The sequence below is a fragment of the Eulemur rufifrons genome, chromosome 14 (genome assembly GCF_041146395.1).
Source record: "Eulemur rufifrons isolate Redbay chromosome 14, OSU_ERuf_1, whole genome shotgun sequence".
Taxonomy (NCBI): Eukaryota; Metazoa; Chordata; class Mammalia; order Primates; family Lemuridae; genus Eulemur; species Eulemur rufifrons.
Window position 1 is genome coordinate 11,015,502 of NC_090996.1, and position 15,369 is coordinate 11,030,870.

The 15,369-nt window shown below is 46.8% G+C and overlaps 1 protein-coding gene across 2 annotated transcripts; it reads right to left on the bottom strand.

Annotated features, from left to right (window-relative positions):
* Positions 1 to 2,877: 2,877 nt before the first annotated feature.
* Positions 2,878 to 14,971, bottom strand: ZSCAN25 (zinc finger and SCAN domain containing 25). 2 transcript variants are annotated; one of them, XM_069486487.1, is made up of 7 exons: positions 14,938 to 14,971; positions 13,935 to 14,062; positions 12,627 to 13,061; positions 11,214 to 11,415; positions 10,553 to 10,644; positions 9,174 to 9,297; positions 2,878 to 4,723 (listed from the first exon to the last, which is right to left on the bottom strand). In XM_069486487.1, the coding sequence occupies exons 3-7, from the start codon at positions 13,011 to 13,013 to the stop codon at positions 3,891 to 3,893; spliced, it is 1,638 nt and encodes a 545-aa protein (XP_069342588.1). In that variant the 5' UTR covers positions 13,014 to 13,061; positions 13,935 to 14,062; positions 14,938 to 14,971; the 3' UTR covers positions 2,878 to 3,890. The 2 variants fall into 2 exon arrangements, with proteins under 2 accessions (XP_069342588.1, XP_069342589.1); XM_069486488.1 differs by lacking the exon at positions 13,935 to 14,062 and having other exon boundaries at positions 14,938 to 14,950.
* Between the last annotated feature and the right edge of the window lie 398 nt (positions 14,972 to 15,369).

Here is a 15,369-nt window from a genome sequence, read left to right on the forward strand (position 1 = left end):
TGCACAATGAGGCATCTATGTAAGGTGACCAAATGTCCCTGTTTGCCCTGGAGAGTTCCCAGTTTACACCAGTGTCCTGACATAATGTACAACACTCCCTTTCACTCTCAAAAGGGGCAGGAAACATGAGCCTGGAACATCTTGTTATACCAGAAAGCAAAGAAGCTGTCAGTGATGATTAGGTTTGTGTTGAAAGGGATCAGCAGCCAAGTTGAAGAGGCTGCCACTGGTCAAAGGTGAAATGAGGCCGGGTGTAGTGGCTCACGCCTGTAATCCTAGCACTCTGGGAGGCCGAGGCGGGAGGATCACTCGAGGTCAGGAGTTCGAGACCAACCTGAGCAAGAGTGAGACCCCGTCTCTACTAAAAAATAGAAAGAAATGATTTAGACAGCTAAAAATATATATATAAAAAAATTAGCCGGGCATGGTGGTGCATGCCTGTAGTCCCAGCTACTCGGGAGGCTGAGGCAGGAGGATCCCTTGAGCCCAGGAGTTGGAGGTTGCTGCGAGCTAGGCTGACGCCACAGCACTCTAGCCCAGGCGACAGAGTGAGACTCTGTCTCAAAAAAATAAAAATAAAATAAATAAAATAAAATAAAAGTGAAATGACTTGAGCATCAAATTATAACTGCAGTGGATTGATCAATAACAAATATGTTTAAATCTATGAACACATTATGATTTTTTAAAAATTGATCGCCTTTACAGGAAGCAAAGCAACCAGCTCATTATTGCAAAAACAGGCAAATAAAAGACATGATCAAGCATTTATCCTGACTTTCCTGTATGAACTGTATCTAAGTGTAGCCTAATAGTAATGGACAGAAATTTCTTACAGAAGTATTCCAGCTACTAAATGATGAACAGCACTAGTTTGCAGGACTAAAGAAATAAACAGATCTAGGCTCCTAACATCATGTAAAGAGAAACAACCAGACATGCCACCATCTATGGGTTCTTGCCAAAATGCAAAATAAGAATCCGGTTACACCTCTGCACCCACAAGTTTTTAGTAATACAGAGGGCAGAGGAATGTTAAACAATGCCATGGGTATGCAAACAGAAAAATTCAGAATTTAAAAACCTCCATAGGATAAATAACTCAGTTTTTTCAACGAATAAACTTCAAGAAAAAAAGGGTAACTACTATAGATTAAAAGACTTAAAGGACAAAGCAACAAATTACAATGTATAGAAAAATTATGGGGGCTATTAAAATTCATTAATTGAATAGTCTGACATTAAGAAATTATTTTCTTCTTTAGGTATAATAGTATTGTGGTTTTTTTTAAAAGAGCCCTTACCTTTTAGAGATACACACTGAAATATTTATAAACAACATACGGGATATGCTTCAGAACAGTGGGAGAGGAAGACAGGTAGGAAAGAATAGGTAGAGATGAAACAAGACTAGCTATGAGTTTATAATAGTTAAAGTCAAATGATGAATATAAGAGGATTCATTTATATATGTTTGAAATGTTCTACCACAAAAAATTTCTAGAAAATAAAAAAATACAGATAACATTTCTTGACATTTAAATAGATATGAAAAATAAGGCTGTAACAATTCCATGGGAAAAACTCCCCTTTAATTGAGGTTTATTTTGAGACACTGTCCATAAGTTTTGGCCTCACAGCAGACAGGGGAAGAGACCAGATGGGAAAGTCGGCAAGGCCCAGGTCCTACTGGAGCTTCTGTCGAGATTCCCAACTTGCTGAAAACCCAGAGGCCTGTTGGCTGAGTGTACGATCTAAGCGCATCAACAATTCAGGTAAACAGACCATCGATGAGCAACTCCCAGCCATCCTCCCAATCCCACCTCCATAGTCTCTGCCTGGCTTTGGGATACCGACCCCTGGGGAAGGCCACGCTCAGGCCCAGTCAGCCCCACATCCTTCAGACCAGAAGCCTCCCACGGGGATTGGCTGGCAGGAGGCTGTCAGCCTTGCCTAGCCTGTCTGAGAATTGGGGAAAAAAAGAACTGATTTTGCATATGGACCTTGGCATGGCTGAGGAGCAGCAGCAGCCCAGTAATGTGTACATCTCAGATACACTTATGCCCTGGTCAGCGCAGCCTCCTGGGCATAGCCAATGGGCCAGAAGGACCAGGAGGGTCATTTGCTAAATCAAAATTAAACACCACGGCTGCCTGCCAAGAAATGGGACAAAATCATGTGTTCCAAAGTGGACTGAGTAATACAACTGTATGAGTTGTTACCATTTACCTTATATACGGTAGAAAATGGAAAAAAAAAAATCAGTAAAAGAATATGACATTAAGAGGCACCAGGAGACAAACAACATTTTGCAATTATAGTACACTGTCAAAAGACAAACTCACTCACTCGGCAGCCAGTGTTCAAAGGCACAGCACAACAACGACACAGCAGAGCAGTCCATGCTAGTTACGCAATTTACAGAATTTTAAACAGAAAAGAAACACTCCAGTGATGGCAACATAAGGAAGCTTAAACAGTTACAAACACTGCATCTTCTCATTTTCAAAGAAATGTAGTTTTTTAAATGCCTCCAAATGTCTCTATTTTTCCTGAATTGGCACTCATGCAAAACGGGTCACTACCACCTCATCATCCCCAGTTGGCGTCCAGGACCCCCAGTGTCTTGGATGACAAGAGTCTAGAGAACAGAGACCATTCAGTAACCAGAGGTAGGTGGCAAATGCTTTCAGGGCAAGATGCTGATAGGACCCAGAATACAGACTCAGATCCCAGGCGCAGAGGATTCCCGAGAGTATCCACAGGTTCTGAAGATAAAGTACATTCACTAAAATGTAAGCTCTATGAGGTCAGGGATTTGTCCCCCCATTTTATTCACAAATATATCTCAAACACCCACAAGAGTTCCTGGCGTGTTACAGGGCCTCAATAAATACTCGTGGAATGGATCAAATGAGAAAGAGCAAAGCATTTTGTATACTGTAAAGTGCCATCGAATATAGGGCATTAATACTAGTTCATCTTTCAAACTTATTTAATTAGATCTTTTTACAGAACTGAATGTTTCTTTAAATACTCTCATATTTATTCAATGATCAATACCAAAATATTAATTTCCTAATAGTTTATGTGTTGACAGTTGTTACAGTGCAAGGAGTAACAAATGGGGAAATTTTAAAGATGAGGGTAGAACATTACGGCCAGACACAAAAGAGGCTACAAATAAGGTAAAATAAACAAGGCTGCCTGAGAGAAGATCCCACTGGGGTGGGAAGGTCCAGTGCAGGAGCAGGCAGGGCAGAGTGGGCAGACAAGACACTCTCTCGGCACTTAGCACGGGTGCACTTGAGAATACTTTGGGTTATCGACAGTTGGTGTGCATCCCCACCTCACAGCACAAGCTCTGTAAGAACTAGGTGTTGTTGGTCTCCTACTCCACTGTATTCCCAGTGCCAGCAGCATAGTAGGTGTTCAATAAATATTTGCCAAATGGAAAAGAGAGAATGGGTGGGAGAGAGGGAGAGGCTGAGCTAATGATCGTGCAGGCAGGAAAGAACCCTCAGAAAAATGAGGCACCAGCTGCCAACATGTGACAAAGTTTTGCCTTTACTGCTAGCTTTGCTCAGCAGGTAAATATGAACACCCCACTGAAGGAGAGAAACCTCAGCCTGAACTAAAGCTCAGGAGATCGTTTCCCTAAAAGCTGGCAAGAAAAACTGTTAGCACCACTTGGGTAAGAGATGGACACCGCTACGCTCTCCGGAAGCTCTAAGTAAACTAGGCCTTATCTTTTTCCTACATTTGAGAACAGGTGGAAGGGTACTGTATCAAAGGGCCTTCCTGCAGGCCATCACCCCACACCCCCAAGGCCCTTCAGTGAGTAAGATAAATGACACCCCTCCAACAAGACTGCCTGCCACATGGTGCCTTCACTGCACTGGGGGCTCCTGGCGGTGTTGGGTCTTCTGATGCCGGTTGAGGATGGACCTCTGGTTGAAGCTTCGCCCACAGGCAGGGCAGTGGTAGGGCTTCTCTCCTGTGTGGATTCTCTGGTGTCGGACCAGCCGCTCCCCTTTGCTGAAGCGCTTCCCACACACCTGGCACCCATATGGCTTCTCCCCAGTGTGGGCACGCCGGTGCACGGCCAGGTTGGCATTCCTGCTGAAGCTCTTGCCACACTCGCAGGTGTAGGGCTTCTCCCCGGTGTGCGTCCTCCGGTGCACCTGCAGGTGCTGCCTCCGGCTGAAGCTCTTCCAGCAATCCCCACACTTGTAGGGCTTCTCCCCGGTATGGCTGCGCTGGTGCACCTCCAGGTGGTGTCTCTGGCTGAAGGTTTTCCAGCACTCATTGCACACATAGGGTCTCTTCCCCAGGTGGGTTCTCTGGTGCTTCATCAGGTACTCTCTCAGGGTAAAGCCTTTCCCACACTCCATGCAACCATAGGATTTCTCCTCTTCGTGGGTTCGCTGGTGCCTCACCAGATTGGAACTCCGACTGAAGCCTTTTCCACACTCAGGGCACTGGAAAGGCTTCCAGAAGGAGCTGTGGGTTTTGAGGTCATCATGCAGGGGGAGAGCGTCATGCTGGGGAGGAGGAAGCCCGGGCACGCTGCCCCCAGAGCCACCCGGTTCCTGCTCACAGGCCCGTCCCAGCCCAGGGCCCTGGAGATCAGCTTCCCCAAACCTCTCAGCCGGCAGTGCAGCCAGAGCCCCTTTCAGCTCTTCCTGCTGGGGCTTGGCCTCCTTTTCCTTGCTCCCAACGCCTACAGGAGAAAGGAGATAAAGACTGACTCTGTGGCAGCCACGAAAGGACATTTGTATGTTAGAACTTTGCTTCTGAGGGGTCCCATTCATGGTTCTTTCTCCTTCCTTTACCTCTTTCCACCTCCATGGCTTTTTACAGAATACTCTTCCAAATTTTAGGGCCCTCCCACTTAGCTTTCTACTAATCCAGACTTTTATTTCCTTCAAAATCTAACTCAATGTTTTCCTCTAAGAAACATGCCCTCATTATTCTCTTACCCCAGGCCTCTTCAGCACTGATGTACTCGGTAAGCACATTATTATTCAGCACTTATTTACATGTGACCCTGTCGGAAATGCTAATTTCCACTCCTCCAGATGTCCCGCCTTCCCCCCATGATTATAAAGCTGCTCCAGCACAGGGTGGTGTGCAGCCCTCCAGATCCTCCACAGCGAGCTCAGGCCCCTGTCCCTGCCCACATGCTCCCTCCCCTAACCAGCATCCTTAACCGGGTCTCCTGGGATCCTGGCAGGGGACTGACTCAGGGAAGATGCTTGTTATCAGCTGACAGAATGAATAAGCCCCTACATGAGCATATTTATCAGGACTGAAAGGACCACGGTGCCATTGAAATGCTCAGTTTGACCCTTCTGTCCTCATTCTGATCCCTGTTCCACTCTCTCTAAATTAAGAAAAAAGTTATTTCTGGAAGAATAAGGGGAAGGGGAAGGGGAAGGGAAAAAAAGAGCAGAACAAGTTCTGGGGAGCAAAGAGGCCAAGAGAAGAAAGAGAAAAAGAAAAATGACAAGTGGCACTTAAAGGGGGAAAGAGTCCTTTCAGGCTAGTCCATGAGAAGGTAAAAAGAAACTAACTGACATTATGTGCCTTCTCCTTCGATAAAATATGAAATACACAAAGATCATCTCAGACTTACTCTCTTGTTTTGTAAACTCTTCATGAAAGTAAAAGCGTACAAAACATAAAAGTAGAGCTCAGGGAATTTTCATAACGAAGCCACAGTGTAAACAGCATCCAGTTCAAGAAACAGAACATAACCATCACTCAGAAGCCCCCCTTCCATCCCCTGGCCCCAAAAGGGGACACATTATCCAGACTCTTTAGTCTGTTCTTGAACTTTTTGTAATTGATTCATACGTTGTTCCTGGCTGCTTCTGCTCAATATTATGTTTTTGAGATTCACCCATGTCAATGTGTAACTATTAATATAGTTTGTTCTTTTTCATTGGTGTATAGTATTCCACTGTGAGAACATGTCACAATCTATTTATTAATTTGACTGATGTTCATTTGGGTAGTTTCCAGTTTGGAGCTGTTATCGATAGCAAAATTAAGACTAAATGCAGTGAATGAAACTTAACTAGATCCTGGGTAAAGGTGATTATGTGCTAGGTATTATATATGGAAATTATGTTTATTTTCTTAGGTGAAATTATAATACTGGGTTATGTTGGGATGTCAATATTAGAAGACACATGCTGAAGTATTTAAGAATGAAAGATCGAGATGTCTCCAATTCCAAAACCACATATACACATTTTATAGATAAATATGGCAAATGTTAATTATTGAATCTAGACAAAGGGGTGTGTTCACTGTACTAGTCTTAGCTTTTCTGCACATTTGAAAATTTTTAAAATAAAAGGTCAAAATACAAAGCTGATAGAAAATAAATACAATGAAATATCTAGGCACAAACAGACAGTGGGAAAAAGATCCCGTAGTCAAAAGAGAATGGTTTTGAATGTTGCATCGGCTACTCGACTGCCATGTGATCATGGAAAAATCAATTAACCTCTCTGAGCATTACAATCTTCACCTTCAAAATGGATTGTACACTCATGAAGGCTGCTGTACAAATAGATTTGATATGCAATGGTAGGTAGTATTATGTCAGCCCCCAGACGAGGTACATGATTTCCAGCTACTTCCAGGGACCCTCTATTTGGACCTCAAACTCAAGAAATGGAGCCCTCCATTCTCTCCCCCTTAGGAAAACATTTCCCTCCCTTTCTGGCAGTAGCAACATTTTTCCAGTCCCCTAACCAGGATCTTAGACTCCTCTTTGACTCTTCTTTTTCCTTTCCTCTGGCCAGTGACAATCCTTAGATTTCAGTAAACCCCTTTCTTCACAGCCATCACCCTGGTTCCTGCTCTTACCCTTGTTGCATGTTACTTCAACCCTCCAGGCTAACTCTACCCTGCAGTCAATTCAATTTTCCTCAAGTAAAGCTTCCATTACATTAGTGTGTGCTGAAAAATTTTAAAACAAAGCACCCATGGTCCTCATGGCTGGCCTCACTCTATTTACCCCAGTCTCTTTCTTACTCTTCTGAACACTCATCTTTCACCCTAGAGCCCTCACCATCTTGGGAACCAGCCAACAGATTCCTACATCCAGGTTTGTGTACATGGTATTCTTTGCCTCTGTGATTCTAAATCATCTTCCAAATTCCTACTCCATCCCAGTTCTATGTCTCCACCCTCCTCATTACCATTACTGCAATTACAACGCAGACCATGAGGTTTGCAGTTAATCATTCTCTAAATAGAACAGACCAAGAACTGGGAGGGATCTAAGAACCTCCCCACCCCTTTCTCCCATATGTCTGTCCTCTTTACTGATGAAGCAGCTCAGGCCCAGCCCCACACAGCTATCAATGTACAAGCTGGATGACATGAGAATGAACCTCAGGAAGACCCAAAGGCTGGGACAGCTAGCAGACAGAACACTTGGGAAATGTTCACCCAGCCTCAGCACAAAGGCGTAGGCATGTGCTTGGGTTGTTCTGAAATACTGAGCTGGTGAGAGACAAGCACAGAACCAGAGTCTCTAGAAGAGTCAGAAATGGCCAGGAGGGTGTGAAAACACTCTGAGAAGGGGAGGGCAGAATCTTTACCCCACACAGTAGCATCGCTGGCAGAAGTACCACCCTGAGGAGGATCATGGTGCTGGGAGCCTGGCATCTCTGTCTGGGACATGTCACACGAGCCCCTGATCTGTGCAGTTATCCCTGAAGGTTTCCACATCCTTTGCCATTGCAGCATGGCACATCTCTTCTCTATGTAAAACATGCTGGCATCTTTGGGCCACTCACATCACTGTCATGCTGTGATAACGTTGCCCTGTACCCAGATCTTGCCCTGTACCCAGGTCTTGCCCCCAACCCATACACCACTCCATCATCGCCACCATTACATGCACTTGGCCTCTTCACCTGAACTGCGAGACCCTAGAGGTAAGCTCCTTTGCTTTTAACTCTTCATAGTGACAGCAGAGCACTGGCCACACAGTAAATGCCAAATACATATTCATGGGTAAATAAATAAACAAATGCTAATTCATAAAACAATCACTTAGTAGTATTTCCACAACTCATAAAACAATCTGACACCATCATGGTTGCGACACAAGTAGATATATTATCTCTTTTCATCCTCACAGCACCATAAGGCCATGTTCTATGAGCGGCCCCATGTCACAACTGAGGAAAACTAGACCTGAAAAGGTGAAGTAAGATGCCTAAGGTTAGCAAATGGTAAAACCAGGACGGAGTCCCTAATGTACTGGAGGAAGCACAATGATACTCTTGCTCATCTCTCAACAACTTTCAAAATGAGGAAAGGCCAAGTAGGGTCATTACAGAGGAGTGGTCAGTGCACAACTCATAAGAAGTTATGAAACAAACGATAAGAGACTCAGAGGGGAACAAGGAGAGGGCCATTCCCAACCATACTGTTCTCCTCTCCCCACTGTTCTCTTTCCACCCACACTGCACCCTGGCAGGCCCCAAGCCCCATGGCGCCCTCTGCTGGCTGCCCCGTGGGCCTTCATCCTGGACCTCCTATGAGTTGCTGCCACTGGTGATGGCCGGCCACATCCCCAAAGGCTCTGACTCCAGGTCAAACCTGGCCACCTGAGGCCAGTGAGACCCTGCTTCCTCTGTGACTCCGCCTGCACCAACCTTTCCCATGGCTAAGCTCCCGCTGTGCATCCTCATGCCCTCCTCCATGCACTGTGTGCTCCCACAATTTCATGTATTTCAGTCGAGCCCACTTCCTGCCGGAACACGAGGCGACTAAGATGAGGCCTGCATGCAGGGAGCACTCATAAATATTTGCCAAATGAACAAGATCAGACACTCCATCTTTTGCTGTTTTTCTCTCACTCTCAAGCTCCTGGTACCCTTAGTAATGGTCACAGACTAAGTATCTGGGGATCCTAATGAGCAACCTGTCTCACTGCAGCCAGACTAACGGCCTTGTGTTTTCCTGCCGTCATCTGGCTCCTCTCTCCACACAGGAATGCACCCAACCACCTTTCCTCTGGACCTGTTCACTTGTCTGCCATGAAATCCTTTGCCAGTCATACTGGGGCTAGGGCAGAAACCAGGACCTGAGCTTTCAGAACTCCTCAGTTTCTTACCTGTGGGTTAGAGACAGAGTCTTACCTGCTGAGACACCACAGTCCTGTGGTTCCACGTATTCCCCAAAGCAGTCTATCTGGGCTGGGGTCACGTGCCTCCACTCCTCCTCAGGGAAGACCAAGGCCATATCTTTAAATGGTCCCAACCCCTGAAACAAAAGGAGATTGCTATGGCTAAAGAAAGAATCCTAAGGAGGAGCAGTCTGAAAACAGGAGCGAACACAAGGGACGACACATGGGAAGAGCAGAGCAAGACAACAGAGGGACCCCGGACCCTGATGCCTTGGGAGCAGAACCACCTATCTCCCAGCAGTTTAATGAGAGCAATTGACTTATTTGAGCCTCGGCTGTGGTGCCTCAGCTTGCCCCTAACAACCGCAGCACCCCACTTCCACTCTGCAGTCACCTCCACTCACGCCTCAAGCTTGACAGAGCCTGGGAGCTGCTATCTTATCTAGAACCAATTTTCCCTAAGAGGCAAGTTCACATTTAGGCAAGTCCTGTCTTAAGAACAATGCCATGTTAAAACAAATGCATTCTCATTTTCTCATTGACTATGTCATGAACAACTATTATGGCAGAAGGCAGGGTCTGCCCAAATTAAAACACACTGATGTCATCTATCATCACCCCCAAACCACATCCTTGGAAAAGAGGAATGAGAAATGGTGTTGGCATCAAATCTTGCCTATATATGGCTTCAGCTAAGTCAGATTTGACTCACTTTTTTTCTGCCAAATGACACCTGTTTTTCTTCAAGGAACTCTTTAAGACTCACCCCCTTCAGAAAAGTTCCCCATTGGAAACATCCCCACCTCCCTGGTAACACTCAGCCCTGTGGAAGAGAGAGTGCCCCATGTATGCTTCAGTTACCCCCATTTGAGAGGGATGAATATTAACAAGGCCCAAACTCCTGGTGTGGCCTGTGTGGGCCAGAGAGACCACCCTGCTCAGCACTTCTGGGAGCCCCAACCCTGGCTCAGCCACATTCCTGCTGCTGGGGTCGGGGGGCGGGGGGGTGGGCACGGTGTCCAGAGGGACAGCAGCAATAGAAGTGTCCATAAAGGGCATCCACACAAAGGGATCTTTATCTTAGGGCTGACCATCACAGCATAGGTAGCCCTGTGGGGTTTCTATCAATAATGTCATCTTCTTCACAATTATAAAAGTGACACCAAAAAGTCAATCTTGGCTTAAGGTCCAGGGATAAGGCTCAATGCAAATGAACACCTGGAGATACTGGTACAACAAAGAAAACGATACCATCACATCCAGCAGGACTAGAAAAGAGAATGATGCAACTCTGGGGGCGGGAGGCATGTTGCTGTGTGGAGAAACCTTGGGGAAGGTGAATCTCAATCACAGCAACATCATGATCTCTGGAAGGGCAGAGTCACAGCTCACCTGGGATCCAGCTGTAAAGAACCCAGCTGCCACCTCTTGGTCTCTGGTATTCACCGGGGGGAGGCCAGGACCCGCCTGAAGAATCGGCAGAGCTGAGCAGGGACAAAAAGCATGAAAGAATCAGCGCTGTTACGTAGTTAGCTTGTTCAAAGGTGTCCTCCACCCGATGTACACAACCTGAGGAACCAGGAGACTCCAGATAGAATCACTTTGGTATCAGACTTTTCCACACACAGGGGTGTCCCCGGCCCTGGTCTCAGCTGGGACCACCATCCCAGCCCTGCTCCTTAGTCACACTCTGGGAATAAGCCCCTTTGAGATTCAGTAACAAAATAAAGTCACATTATTTGAGGGATATGATTTATATGCCCACTTAAAAAACTATTCCCATCTGTCAGCTGAGTATTTCCTAATGGTTTCTAGAAGGGATCTGAGGGAAAGGAGAAGAGAAAAACAATTGGAGAACATGATCCCAGGTATCCCCTCCAGAAACCAGAGTCCAGGTAGAGGTTCCTGTCAAAGTCAAGGAAGTAGCCAAGAAAATTCAGAATTACAGCTTGCAGGAAACTTTATTTAACCATCACTGGGTTTCTGAAGGACAAGGGGATGGGGTAGCCTGCAAAGCAGTTTTCTGTGCCCTTACATGCTATTTGCATCTTACCCTGCTCCTGGAAGTCCTGCGTCCCGTCTCCAGGGTCCTGACTGAGCCGCTCCTCAGTGCCTTGGTCTAGGCCTTGAACTCCTTCCCCATGGGGTATCCCCCACTCAGGCTTGACCTCTACCGGCCCCAGGTGGACACCTGGCTCCCAGGCACCTCTGCAAAGTGCTGTCTCCTCCTGCTCTCCCTGCACGTGGCATGGAACCTAAGAACAGTTCCCAACACCAATTAGAATTAGGCCTGGGCAAGGCTGTTATGAAGGGAGTTGAATTAAAACCTAAAAAGAGAACCAAGAAAAAAACAACCATTCTAGCTTCATAGGAGGGAAGGAAAAGCCAGCTGAGCTCTTCCCCAGCACATCAGTAAGGAAGTGAAAAGGAAGCCAAACTCCCTTTATCAGGCTCTGAGCAACTTTTCTCTGTCCGTGCCATTTGACAAGGGTCCCTTCTGCCTGCCTGATATCAGTCAAATGTCACCATGAATAACATCACAAAAAGCCCAAATACTGTCCTGCTAAAAGCTTAGCACAATACATTCACTACTAGAAAAAAAAATTTCCCAACACAAAAGCTAAGAATAAAACATGCAAAGCCTAGACTCTGCAGTAAATTAACTAGTGAGAAACAGTTGCTCTAAAAAGAGCAAGGAAAGTCAGGAGGACTCTCACACTGAGACACACTCACAAAAACAAGGCTCTTCCTGGTCCACTTTTAAGCTCCTGAGCTGGGAGGAGAAAAAAAAATTCTCTTAGGGTTCTCCAGGAAGACAGGAAGTCAAAGGTAACGACAATGTGGAAGGGAGGCTGAACTATGGAATGACTGGGACTTGTGAGCAACACCGTAACATCAGTCCTGTTTCCTTTCCTAGCCATCCATCAGCTGACTGTACCAGAGTGACAGAAATATGGCCAGAGTCCCAAGGAAGCATTTGTGGTGCAGTCACTTGGTGTCATCAGAACACCACTAAATCACTATGGGAGCCCTCTGGGCCAACATCTCAGACACAGACACAACACTACTGTGGACAATTCTTCTCAGGATATTCTTAAGAACATTCACCAAGAGGGATTCCCTGCATTCCCATAGGCATCTCTGCCCAAAGTGGGGCTGGGTCCCTGAGGGACCTTGAAAACAGTTACAACTGCCTTCTTTGTGCCTGATGCTCACAGATGGCCAGACCTCTGTCCTAATGGCCACGCGGAGGCTTCAGGCCCTTCTGCATGCCAGCATCTTCCCTGGGAAGGGCTTTTCTTGCTAAAAACTCCACTGCTTTCCAGAAAGTACCTCAGGGAGTCTGGGAGCAGAGGAGGAAGGTTCTACACCTCATCCATTCCCATTGTGTAACAAAATCTTTCAACTCTTTAAAACTTCCTTCCCACTCCAACAGCACAAGACCTGAATCCCCCTTCTCACCCACCGCCTTGGCCTCCAGCGCTCTTTCTGTCAAGTCCTCCACCATGGCCACCAGGGCCTTGCCACTCTCCAGGCTGTGCTCCCGAATCCACGCATAGAACTCCCGGGGCAGGATGGTCAGGAACTGCTCCAGCACCAGCAGCTCCAGGATCTGCTCCTTGGTGTGCAGCTCAGGCCTCAGCCACCGACGACAGAGCTCTTGGAGCTCCCTAAGGGCTTCCTGGGGTCCAGCTGCCTCCTGGTAGCGGAACTGCCGAAATCTCAGACGAAAAGTCTCAGGACTGGAGTCTTCCCTTGTCCTTCCCCATGGCAACTCTTTCTCCAGTTTCACCACAGGAACACCTATTTGCTGCTGAGGCTCTTCCGCCATTCCTGGACGCTCTTTAAGCATCTTCGCGCTCCCTCCCAGAAGACTGAGAATGACAGTCTTCTGAGAACCCTTTTGAGAACATGAGACACATGAAAGGTCAGTCTATCTCAGTCATCTCTACATCAATGAATATGCTGCTGGAGAACATGGTAATTACTTTCTCTGACGCATTTTCAAAAGACTGAACACAGACCCTGAAAGTTATGTCAATTCAATTCAGTATCTACTAAATACCTATTAGGTGCAGTGAGTAAATAGAAAATGTATAAGATTTACCTTATACTCACAAACAGTTTAGGATCTGACTGGGACAATAACACTACCATCAGGGAATAATATAAAATGGGTTAGTAACCAGGATCCACTCCTCCAATACTAAAGGAAACATATATTCAACACACAAACATACACATACATATATATATGTTAGGCATGCAGAAACTAGAAATACAGTAGAGAACAAGACAGACAAGGAGCTTGCCCTCTTGAAACTCATATACTAGTGAAGGCAGAAAAAAATCAAATGTAAGCCAATAAAAAAATTGCAAGTGGGGATAAAAAGAAATAAGTAGGGTGCTCTGTTAACTGGGGACAATTGACTTGGAGAAGGCTTTTCTGAAGACATGATACTGCGCTGAGACCCAAAGGATAAGAATGAGCCAGCCAGTCATTCAAAGAGCATTCCAGGCAAAAGCCTTGAGGCTAGAAATTACTCTGCATGTCCAAGAACAAGCCAAACTCCTCAATTCAACGAGTGAAAGGGCAGAGCTGCATACAAAGAGGTGGCAGAGGCAGGCAGAAACCAGATTACCCAGGCCCTGGGCCACAGTAAGAAATATGAGCTTTATTCTCAGTTTTCAGTTTGAGCTACATGTTTTACAAAAGTCACTCTGCCTGGGTCAAAAGACAATAGATTAAAGAGGAAAGAAGAATGGCACTTACGGCAGCTCAAAAAGGAGATGACAGGGGCTTAGACTGGGTGGTGGCAAAGCAGCAGATAAAATCAAGACATACTTTGAAGGTAAAGCCAACAAACTTGCTGGTGGCTTACATGTGATGGTGTGCTCCACCTAAAGAAGACAATGGAGCAACAAATATATTATAAATGACCAAAAGAGTTCTACCTTGTATAGGCTTTACTATTTAGAAAGCATGTGAACACATACTTCATTTAATATTTAAAACAATTCCGTGTGGTGAATACTACTCTCCCTACTTTTCAGACGGAAAAAAAAAAAAAAAGAGGTTAGATGATGATGACTGCCTCCCACATGGTATAGATAAGAAACATGGGAAGTCCAAAGAGAGATTATTGTCAACCCAAGAATTCAAGAGAAAGAACAGGCCTGTAGGAGACTGGAGGCTGAGTCCTATTTACCACCATGGGGGCCAGTGGGGAGGACCCAAGCTGGGGAGACAGACCTGAAAGTCCAAAGCAGTGGGGAAGGGGCTCTGCTCATCAGAAAGGGGAAAGATCGCCCTGACTGGAGCAGAGAACGAGCAACACGCAGGAGGCACGCCCCGAGGTCCCGCTAAATATTATACTGGATGTTTGTGTACTTATCCTCTCCCTTAAACCGATTTTACATTTTCAGTCTATTCATTTTCTCTACGGCATCAATTGGGATTTCTACTCCATGACTTTCTAGCCATTGCACTTGTTTGCTCCACTAGTGTACTTATCGCACTATAGCGCACGTTTACCAACGTGTCTCCGTCTACCTGATGCCCTAAAGGCAAGAAAGGTCCAGATTCATCTTTCATCTCTGACACTTAACAAATAGAAGGTGCCCCGTTGCTACTCTTCAAATGAGTGTCCTAAGACTTGTTCTAAAACGATTACTTTCACTTTTCAGAGTTACGCTTTGGTTCAACATCTCCTCGGGTCCGCGGCCACCCCTGCGTTAAGCCAGGCCCGGCCGGGCGGAATCAGTCTCGCTCCTACCTGAGCCTGCCGCGGCGCGGCCCCTCCAGTGCCGACCGGCAGGGCCTGGGTACCGCGAGAGGCAGTGGCGGGGAGACGCGCCGCACGCAGCTGCGTCTAGGTAGGAGACTAGCTCTCGCGCAGCCCCGCCGCCACCGCCGCCTAGGCCCGCAGCGGCACCACAGCCCAGCCCCGCGCCCGCCCACCGCCGGCTGCGGCCCTGACCCGCCTCTCACTCGTGGCCCCTCACCCCCGCCGCGCTCACCCGTGCCCTCCGCGGACCGGAAGTGACCTTCGGACGCTGTCAGACAGGTGCGAGAGGAAAGGACCGCTTCCGTTTCCTCTCTAGGACGCTCGGAGGCGCGTCTCGATGGTCGCTCGTTCCAGCTGGCGGTTCCCAAGCCGGCGCGGCGGGACCACGAGGGGCTACTCCTTCGGGGCTGACTGCCCCCT

Excerpts from the sequence above, each read along its gene's own strand:
- ZSCAN25 (XM_069486487.1), bottom strand. The coding sequence starts at position 13,013 with ATGCTTAAAGAGCGTCCAGGAATGGCGGAAGAGCCTCAGCAGCAAATA. Across the intron at positions 10,645-11,213 it reads GCAGGACTTCCAGGAGCAGG|CTCTGCCGATTCTTCAGGCG; the intron begins GTAAGATGCAAA and ends GTCCCTGCTCAG. Across the intron at positions 9,298-10,552 it reads TCTTTACAGCTGGATCCCAG|GGGTTGGGACCATTTAAAGA; the intron begins GTGAGCTGTGAC and ends CTTTTGTTTCAG.